Source organism: Liolophura sinensis, chromosome 3 (genome assembly GCF_032854445.1).
Source record: "Liolophura sinensis isolate JHLJ2023 chromosome 3, CUHK_Ljap_v2, whole genome shotgun sequence".
Classification (NCBI taxonomy): domain Eukaryota; kingdom Metazoa; phylum Mollusca; class Polyplacophora; order Chitonida; family Chitonidae; genus Liolophura; species Liolophura sinensis.
In genome coordinates this window covers 17,055,659-17,067,045 of record NC_088297.1, presented here as the reverse complement: position 1 = coordinate 17,067,045, position 11,387 = coordinate 17,055,659, and the positions used below count along the sequence as shown (strand labels likewise).

General features: G+C 39.5%; 1 protein-coding gene across 1 annotated transcript in view; it reads left to right on the top strand.

Moving 5' to 3' along the window:
• Positions 1-230: 230 nt before the first annotated feature.
• Positions 231-11,387, top strand: part of LOC135463777 (neo-calmodulin-like) — a 50,085-nt gene continuing 38,928 nt past the window's right edge. The window contains exon 1 of the mRNA XM_064741211.1: positions 231-392. Within this exon, the coding sequence (XP_064597281.1) occupies positions 323-392 (70 nt within the window). The 5' untranslated portion in view covers positions 231-322. The remainder of the gene's footprint in view (positions 393-11,387) is intronic.

Sequence of the window (11,387 nt, the reverse complement as noted above, 5' to 3'; positions counted from 1 at the left end):
CTAACGGTAGGTTACCGATACCCCTTACAGCTTCCCGGCCCAACCACTTCATCAATAGATCGGGTTGGGTGGAACGTCTCCCGAAAGCGGACTTGCCGTTGGTGTCCCCTGAGAGCGGAATCCCCATTGGTCGGAACTGTTGGAGAAGAGTCAGTTTACGAACGTGCGGCTGTGATCACGGTTTTGGCAGTGTCCATTCGTAGTCGTCGACGCAACTGCTGTGACTTGGAGCCAAAGACAAGAGGGAGTTGGATACCAACGCATTTCTAAAGTGAAGCAATAAGCCTTTCTTTGTGTTTGTTTTCTTGTAATTGACATCAAGATGTCAGGAAAGGGAAAATCAAAATGCACAAAACCAAAAGGATCCAAATTGTCGGAAAAACAACTTGAAGGTAAGTGAGTTAAGCATATAAACGTTCCTTTCTTAACGGAAGTGATATTACACACATTTTTCTAGCTATCCAATATACATAATCCGTTAAATCCACCAATAAGTTTCACGTAATACACAAGCAGTGTGACTCCGAAAGACGAAAGCTTCATTTTAACTCAATATTTCAGCATTTTACTCAAACTGAGTCAAAATGAAGCTTTCGTTTTTCGGAGTTATACTACCTGTGTATTATGCAATATGCATAAATAGCTGTATGTTATTTGCCCAAATCTGATTTTGTGGATAGTATGTGCATATGTAGCCTTTTGTAAATCATATGGTTTTAAAAATATATTACGGTTAATGTATTTTTAATACGATTTTCAATGTATTGAAACAAATAAAGCGCGTATAGTGAGTCGAATCAGACTCACTCAGTACTTAAAGAATCTATTCCTTTGGAGCTGTATAAAATACGACGGTAATACATCAATACATCAATATCCGACAGTAATGTCTTAATCATAAAATAGCCTGGATCAAGTAAATACTCGTAATTATTATCAGTTCATGGCCGCAGATGACTTTATTATATGACGGATGTGTTCAGTATTCTTAATTCCAATCTTTGATGCTTTGAATGATCCGTTTTGATGGAGGTATAGTACAGGTTAAACGAGATGGTGAATGTAACAGGATAAAATGCATTGGCTATGTACAAACACGGTCGGGATGAAAACTTGGACCAAGGAGTAACGAGTTGCGAGTTGCGAGTTCAAACCCGGGTTAGGTAGACAATTTGTAGATTCCCATGTACTAACTCTTCGTCAGGTATTCGTGGCAATAAACGGTCTTATAGAACGATTTGCGCTGCCAAGCATTCGATGAAGGTTACTTGTCTTTCTTCAAGAGACCTTTCCGAACTGTCAATCAAGAACACGCCACTGACCAGTCATAATTAGTACTGTTTTGCAAATACGTGTACCAGATGTCCCACACATTGGTTACAAATGTTCAATATTTATGTGAGGTCTTAACTTCACAATTGCTTTCACCGTGAATGAAATGAATAGTAACGTTGGGTCGAGAAGGTGTGGTGGGACATCGGATCAGTGGGATCCATAGATCGGGTGTGTATATCTGTACATCAACCACGGGAAAGTCCCATAATACTTTCTGAAGGCCGGTAATTCCGAAAAACATGGTTGCAGAGGCACAGACTACCAAACCTGTTTTGCAGTTGCATACGCAGAGCCTACCAAAACATCACCATACTAAGACCATATTGGTCATGTGATTAAGCCATAGACAATCACAGACACCTCAAAGTCATATAGACCGGACCCGATGGTGCTAGAGTGTCCGGGAGACCCAGGGTCAGTCCTGGGTCGAGTCAGACCTAAGAGATTGAAAGAGGAAGTGGTAGCTTCCTCGCTTGACGTTCGGCAATATTGGTTGACCCGTATCAGTATAAAGGCTTGGGTGGGGCGGCTGACTTACCTTCGATAAGTCGTATCAGTGAAGCAGAACTGAGCCAAATAAGGCGAATTATTTGCCATCATCCATCTCCTCCAGTACATGAGACACGATCCAAAGAGACGAGCTTGCAGCTGCCACTGGCGGTTCACTGTACACATGGATGTGAAACTAAGCGTTAGGTGTTTTACCTACGATTAATGTGCAAATTCCGCGGTTTATGACATTCCAGTCTTTCAACGTTTAGGTGACGTTTGAACAGTTTTTTGTGCTAGTATGACTACATTTTAAAGAAGTGCTTAAAGTTCCCAAAGAGGCTGAAATTGTGATGGGATAAAGACTTCGTTTCCCTCGACAGAGAGTATTGTTTTTTTTACTTGTTGAGGTTGACAAAGCTGTTGGACACGGTGGCTTTCTTCTTTTGTAACTGTAGAAGTTAATTAATGGATCGGACATTTTCGTGGCTTGAAATTTGCGATATTTAGATCACAGCAACATTACTATTATTCATTTTTGAAGAAAAAATATTTGTGGGCGCTCTTGTTAACCAAACGTTTGTCCCCTCTGACATGCCAGTCGCCGTAACGTTAGAACAGTTCGTTTCATCATTTATTTATTTACTTGATTGGTATTTTACGCCGTACTCAACAATATTTCACTTCTACGACGGCGGCCAGCAACATGGTGTGAAGAAATCGGACAGAGCACGTGGAAAAGCCGTTTCATCATTGAGGACAACAGTTTCAAACTGTCCACCAGAGGTAGCGTTTTTCTCTGAGATGAGATACAGGCCATGTGTTTGCTGGCAAAAAATCCTGTGGCCTGAACAAATTACAAACCTAGGCGTCTGGATATATGGTTAGGTTAGTGGCAGATAGAAAGTTGTCGATAGTGAAAATATATATCTCAGTTGTTCTTTAGTAGCATCTGTCATATATCTGACTTGGTAGTCTAGTTCAAAACAACGAATAAACGGCACTTATCCCGAGTTAAGCTGTACTAAATAAAATCGTGAAACAGAGCGCCAGAGATTCTGGACACTCTGTCCATATTTACTTACAAGATAATTACACTCCTTGTGAAACTAATGAAACTTATAAAGGCTTTTAAAATCATCACTTAACTTATTTATTTATTTATTTGATTGGTGTTTTACGCCGTACTCAAGAATATTTCACTTAAACGACGGCGGCCAACATTATGGTGGGTGGGAACCGGGCACAGCCCGGGGGAAACCCACGACCATCCGCAGGTTGGTGAAAGGCCTTCCCACGTACGGCCGGAAAATCATCACTTGATCTATCAAGTGCTACAGGACGATATATGTACACGTCATGTACCGTTTTGTAAGAGAACCAAGCAATCACGCTGCGTCAGGTGGTCATGTTCGATCGATCCAATCAAATGAATAAAGCGGTAATGAAACAGGTGCTTCTTTCACTAGATCATAGTAGAACCTTAAGAATTTTAATCATCAACTGCCTATTTAACAAACATCTGTTTACCTAAAGTGCGCGAAATTAATTAATTTGTCCAGTAGAGGTACAGCATCTAGCTTATATAGTGCCCAGTTTGCCCGGTCTATAGCGGTGCCCCTTATAAACTGCAGAGATTAACCAGTCTTTCAGGTTTATACATGCTGTAACTAAGCCATCAGCGCCATTCCGGTATGGGAATATCGCTGCGGGCAAACCCTCGTCTCACACGCAGCCGGCCTTCATTGCGGACATCAAGCACAAATCCATGCGCAAAGCTTAACCGAGTAATATTCAGCCATTCATCATCATTGCTATTTCTTTGACAGTTGTTTGACGTGTCGGTTTATACGATGTTTATTAGTGTGGATTGCAAACAAAAGCTGACTGTCATATTCCACAACGCAGGATAGAAGCATCGAGCCACTTACAGAGATCGACAGACGGGGGTGTTTTATTAATAAACGTGCTGGAAATTCATTTTCGTTACTTTCTAATTAGATATATTAACTGTTTGTTCTTTGTCCTTCAAAGGCAAATTCTTGGAAACCTATTCCGGGGTTGGATGCCGAAACAACCATGTATTCCTTACGGGACTAACTATGTTATTGCACAACGTATCCAATATAGCCTCGCTCTTTCGTGCCGTTACCCCTCTAACTGTATCGGTATAACAGTAGCGTTCCTAACTGAGAGCCATTAACGCCTTGTGATGTGGTTAAAGGTCTGTCTGAAGAGGTTGAATATTCAATAGGCTTACAGAGTCGGGGTTAACTAACATGTAGGTAAAAATCTGAAATATTATTTAAACTAATATTTCTTTTTTTTAATATGTATTTTAGTATGTGTCTTATCATATACAAGTGCAAAACAGCATCTCAGCCTTCCTCTAGGACCGTCAAAAAGTTTTAATATGGCTCCAAAAATCTGTCCAGAAATTTAATACCCTGCAATAGTGATGTCAACGGTGTCAAAACAACTCTGTGAGAGGGGGAGTTTGAATTGGCAGCATTAAGCTTGTCCCACGTTCCCAGTAAATTCATACATGACGTCATTTTCGAAAAAAATAATATAAATAATAGGGTTATAACGAGATGAAAAATACGCCTCAACAGTGAAAAATTAAAGTAAACTGTTGGCGTACCTTTCTTCATTCCTTTAAAACCACAATCTTCATTCTGGAGTGTATAACTAATTTTATAGGCGACGTTAGCATAACACTCGTAATCAATAAAAGGTGGTTCCAATTCCATATTTAAAAGGCCCATTTCCAAAACTATTTAAAACACCATGTTTTGATTTATTTATTTATTTATTTGATTGGTGTTTTACGCAGTACTCAAGAATATTTAACCCACGACCAACAGAGCTACTCTGTTCTGCGGATGAATCGCACAGTATGTGTATTGTATTTGAACTGTATGTGACTGGTGAGGATTACAATGCTTTCCGTCTTGACCAAGCGTGTTTGGTGAACGAGAATATCCCGGACATGCGCGTTCCAGTCAGTCATATCTCTTATTTGTTGCCTGAATTCCACAAAATTCTCATGATCTAGGATTTGAATACAGAAGGCTTTCCATTACCAGGATGGATAAAACCATTTATCTCAGGAAATCTGTATATTTCACTATCCAGAAAATAATCTGTTAAATTTAACAGATAGTCTATTATCTGAATCTTGCTAGAATGCACTGTGTTATTGCAGCACATTGTGTTAGACTGACAGGATGTTATGTTGAATATTACATAATAATGTACTGTTATAACAGAATACATTCTAGCGTCACTCAGACGACAGAATTGCCGTTAAATTTAACCCATTAAATTTTTCAGTGCAGTACACTTTAATATTACACAGTAAACTTTAGTTTCATTTTGGTGTGTCTTTACTGTTGGTGGAACTAAACCGATTGTAGATTTTCTCTCATTGTTTGGCCCGTTGAGGATATACATCGTCTTGATATCACAATGGTGTAACTTTCCCATTGTAATGTCGACTCGGGTCTATGCTGGACTGATCCTTGTCCTCTTGCAATACACTAGTGCTATCATTTCCAACAAATCCTAATTGCAAATGTGGTAATGAACAATAGTTAGTTTATTATAGTCACAAGTTATTACTGCAAAAATTTGTGTGCCAAGGTTATTCCATCAAACGCCTTTACTCCAAGTTTCTAAAGCTTTACAATGAGTATAATTCTCTTGTTAGTAAATATGGACAAAGCCTTCAGAATCTCTGGCGCTCTGCTTCATGATAACGTTTAATCCCCCTTAACCCGGAGTCAGGGGAAGTATATTCATCGTTTTAAATGAGATCGCCATGCTGGATATATGAACAGTTACAATCAAAGCGCAACTTTTATCATCGCCAACTTATATTCTAGCATGGTACACTATTTGAATAGTGATTTGATTCAGTCGCGTAAAACATACCTTGCATCTTTCGGACATGATTGAAAACTGTTGACTGCTTCTCCTTGCATGATTCCGTCCGATTCTTGTACTTTATCTACTATCTTAGGTCTTTGGTAGTTTGTTTTTAAACGTCGTTTTGGGGAATTGGCCTTGCTATTATTGACCTGCAACGTTCATCTTGGTTGACAGCTGGCATACGAATATTTCGATGCATAGATTCACTGCTTTGACAGGAATTACTTCAGGAGAGAAGGATTTCCCACTGTTTTAAACTCAATGAATGAATGAATTATTATGGCTGAACGTCACTTCCACCATGCATGTTTATGCTAGGAGTGAGTGAGTGAGTGCTTGGGGTTTAACGTCGTACTCAACAATTTTTGAGTCATATGACGACGAAGGAATCTTTAGGATGCATGTACGTGTAATATGCCTCCTTGTAGCAGGACGGATTTCCACCGCTCTTTTATTTAGTGCTGCTTCACTGAGACGACTTACCGATGTTTATGCTAGGAGAAACAACCTCGTACTGGACATTAAATGATTCACACAAACGAGTAATTGCTCATGTTGCAGCAAACTTCGGAAACTAAACGGAATATTACATATGGTATCAGGATACATAACCCGCATTCATAAATTTTGAAACTGACCTTTCGAAAGATAAAAAAAATGTAAGTTATACATACATGTGACAAATACGATAACAAAATTATCCCATTTCATGATCAAGATTGCTGGACAAACATGTTGGTCCTCTAACTGGTAGGAGGAAAGAATCGCTGCTGTGCACCTATGCTATATTGTTTATTTCAGCCAAAAACCTCATGTATTAGAAGCAGTCGTTTGTCGTTTGAGTGTTTGTCGTTTTTCATTAACGTCAGTTTACTCGTTTTATTTGATTAGTGTTTTAACTATTAATGTCAAGTGTTATTGTCTTTATTGCTATTTGCCGCAGGTTAAATAGTGCGTTAAACTGCAGTCTGATAAATAAGTGCTAGCTGTGGGCGTTCCTGAGAGCGATGTACTTCGAACACGCGACCTTTTTACGCGACGTCCGTATGGCCTCTAGAGGGTACACTCTTTGGTAGTAAAACAGCACGAAACAAACTGCTGGTGAACGGACCATAAAGACACATGTATTCCAATAACTGTATAGCATACACTTTATGATGTCTCTATCTATTTGAACAAAATCAGTTTAAGTGAAGCTGGCTTCCTGAACGGTCGTACATGGAAAGGCCTTGCAGCAACCAGCGTATGGTCGTGGTTTTCTCCAGGGTTCTACCCGATTTCCTCCCACCATAATATTGGTCGCCATCGTATAAACATTCTTGAGTATGACGTAAAACACCAATCAAATAAATAAATAAATGTAAAAGAAATCTTCATTAAATCACGCTAAACACTACCCTTTTGTATCACTCCGTTTATCGTTTTGATCTGACGGGAAAAAACCCCAGAACATATCAAGACGTCATCGTTGTCCAATCAGACCATTGTTGCCTGTTCGAGTTGGCAAAGGATTTGTGCGTATATAAAATTTCAGACTTTTCAGTAAAATACACTGTAGTGTAACAGCGCTTAAACACAAGGCGGACCCAAGTGAAGAGTGGATGGTTGAGCGCTCCGAAAAGTATATTTTGACTTCGTGTTTCTGATACCAAACCAACAGCAAGATGTTTCTGCCGTGTTAGATAAAGGAACGTTTTTGTCTCCAAACGTAGAAGGAGTAGGGAGCACTTATGGATCAGTTATTTGTGTCTGTTGGATCAACGCAGCGCACATAGCTATACATTAATTTTATTTTATTTATTTGATTTGATTGGTGTTTTACGCCGTACTCAACAATATTTCACTTATACGACGGCGGCCAGCATTATGGTGGGAGGAAACCGGGCAGATCCCGGGGGAAACCCACGACCACCCGTAGGTTGCTTTCAGACCTTCCCACTTACGGCTGGAGAGGAAGCCAGCATGAGCTGGACTTCAACTCACAGCGACCGCATCGGTGAAAGGCTCCTGGGTCATTCTATACATTAAAGCGTCGCCCTGAATGAAATGAAGATGACTGGTCAGTCTTATGAATACAAGAAATCGGCAAATACCACACTTTGCCATTAAACTCACAAATTAGCTCACAAAAGGCCGCAGCAGAGACAAACGTAATGAATGATAAATAAATAAATAAAGAAATAATAAAAAATATAAATAAACAAACTAATCAATTAAATACACAAACTTGTGCCATAGATAAAAAGGTCACTTGTGTAAACAAGTTGTCATTATTTATGTGTTTCCATTATTCCATTCCCCCAGGGTACAATGGGTGTGGCGAATTGCTGGCGAACACAAGTGCAGCCGATATTTTATGGTACACTTATCTGTTTATCAAATGGGCCAGCTGTGCCAAAGTATATGCAAAGAGAGTGTTAATTAGTTCTGTACATGTGAGTGCAAGTACAGTAGCAGACAAATGTTACACTTACAGATATGCTTGCTCATTTTCGACATGTACTTATCTGAGCAGCGCTCATCGTCGTATATAAGAACCTATCACTGTCTTTGAGTGAAAGTCTCATTTCAATGACAAAGGGCTGAATTCGAACCATCTCAGTGGTTTGGGTGTGGAAGGTGCGCGGTATAGGGATACAAAATGTGATTGGCTGACAGTGTAGATAGGATTTTCAGAGATGAACCTATGGTCACATTCGCGTTATCTAAATAAACCTTTAAAATCTTAAAGTACAAAGAAAACAAATTCTTCAAGAATGAAGAGGGCATGTCCATGTTTCAAGTGAAAACGCGCTGGATTCACCCAACTGCCATGTATGCTTAGACTGTGAACCGACTATTCCCAGAACTTCCTGAACATGCGCAAGCGCAACTGCGCGGAACGTTTGCGAATGCCGATTGAGTAGCCTGCTTCAGGAGCATTCTAACGTCACGAGTTGTTTGATCATGTAGAGAAATAAACTACACGTATAAAAGTCACAATTACAAGTTGATTCCTGACCCGAAAATAAGGGTTGTAACATTGTTATCCCATTCAAAGAAAATAAACAACGCAAATATTGCTTGTTCCATTTCAGTGGCTCTTTAAATAGTCGTAGGTATAATAAATATGTCTGCACTTAAGTTAAGGCAATGTCATCTGTGCCGCGTCCTGGTCGTAATACCGTGTACTTTAGCTCCTAATTCAGTTAATGTTCTCCGTTTCCCAATCAACCAACACTCATCGTCGTAGCTCAGTTGGTGATCGATGGGACCAGTGGTCGGCAGAGTCGTAAGCTGGGGCAGCGAGTTTGAACAGCTGCCGTCACCGGTTGGGTTTGACGAGACTCGTATCGTCGGTATTTGGCGAGGACGTTATCCTTAGTTCTTCAGAGATGAGCTGACAGGTGTCCACGTTATCCTCGTTTAATTTGTTCTCACCTGAGTGCCATGAATACCGTTCTTGTCGACATAGTTGGCGGTAAGCTGTTCGGATTTTGGTAAGATATAACGCTTGCGCGGTGGAGAGAGTCATATTCTCCAGGATGAAATGCGGAATCTACAAGGCATAGACATCCTTTCTCGATCACCTTGAGTGTGTCATTTACACAGTACACGCTCTAACCAGCAACAATAAAGAGCTTAAAATAAATTAGAATGCCCCCAGTTTTTAGGGGCTGTATTTTCATCGTGTTAACATGCTTTCTGGAGGAATCTGTCTCTTTCTATGGAATCCGCAATGGTGATTCATTAGAATGTTTTATAACGCTGCGCTCCATCGTTTTGTTCATCGACTCCATGGTGGATATAGCCTCTCCACCCTACGAATGAAAACTTGTCCTTGATCAAACTTACGGGTATGTTTGAGAGGTAAAATTGAGTGTACTATATTTATTTATTGATTTATTTATTTGATTGGTGTTTTACGCCGTAGTGAAGAATATTTCACTTATACGACGGTGGCCAGCATTATGGAAGGAGGAAACCGGGTGATTGTACTGTATACCTTTAAATTTGTTTTATCCGGGTTAAACGTCATACATAAACGACGCCGAGGTTAATTTTTTTTCAGTTTTAGGAAACTATGATTTCTTAAAGAAACCACCGCATTTCTCCTGCTACTTTCTCCGGTTCTCCTGACTTTAAAGCGCAGTTGAATCAGGTGGAGTAATCATTCAAATCCTCACTTGACCGCTGTAGTCACCTTTGCTGAGAACAAATCTTCAATCACCTGAATCAGAACAATCTCTTGCATATTTGTTAACGGTGTACCGAAGCTATACTGGATTACCCAATCCATGGTTGGCCCAGAACTTCCCATATAATTACTACGTAAAAAAACAACAGGATTTCACTTCATTACCAGTTTGAACATGTAGTCAGGTTTGAATGGTGTACATGTTTGAAATATTCGCAATATTTTGCGTTGTTTGACCTTTTGCGTTTGCCTTTGTTTGACCCTGTTTGACCGTTTGCGTTTGCCTTTGTTTGACCTTTTGAGTTTGACCTTTTGCGTTTGTTTGACCTTGCTTTTTTTGGAGGAGTAATTCTCTAAAAACGAACAGCTCAAAAACTCCAAATCTTTGGTTGTTCAAAAACAATATTTGCATTACCGTTACTTAAGACGATACTTATACCCAGGCTGGAAGGTCAGCCTGCAACCTGTGGATGGCCGTGGGTTTCCTCGCGCTGTGCTCGGTTTCCTCCCACCATAATGCTGGCCGCCGTCGTATAAGTGAAATATTCTTGAGTACGGCGTAAAACACCAATCAAATAAATAAATAAATAAATAAATAAATAAATAAATAAATGTACACAGGACTTTAAAAGATCTGGCTGAAAAAATCGATACATACATTTTAGATTTATCCCACAACTATTCTGCTCTATTCCCTACGATTATTAAATCTCGCTAACATACCTCTATCACTGCTTGGATTACATACATGTGCAAATCTTCTACATAAAGTCACATATTAATCAGAAAAGCTTTCTGGTTTAGTCGACTGCTTCTCTAGCACACGGATGTCAATATGTTCAACGATCGAAGAGCTTATGTCTAAAATCCCTTATATATGGATTGTTAACAACAGCATGTTTCCACATTTATTCCCAGGACAAACCAAAAAGGTACATAACACAGAAGTTTTTACGTTACGTAATTTTTCTTTCAAAAAAAAAATCGATATTGTGAGTTCAGCATGGAATATGGTAATATAGACCACAGCTAACCAAAGGAGTTGAGCATTGATGTTGCAAGGTTTCGCTGTTGAACAGCGAACATTACTCCTTAGCTGCCAAAATTGCTGAAAAGAATTGGCGTCATTATGAACAGTTGCAACCACAGCGACACCGAAATGAGTAATCTTAGTTAACGGTAACTTGTATACCCTAATGATTCACGGTTTAAATATACACCTAAAACGTTTTTTTCGAGCAAAACTGAAAATTGTTGCCTATTTCATTTTACATCACTCCATCCTGTAATTATTACATACTGTCTTACTTCTTTGATGATTCGTGTAAGACGTTTGCTTTCCGAATTATTGCCATGCCACGTCCATTATGGTTCACGATTTGTATTAGAATGTCTGATTCTACACATTCATTTTCTTATTTGAAAACTACGTGACGGATATTTATCGAAAAAA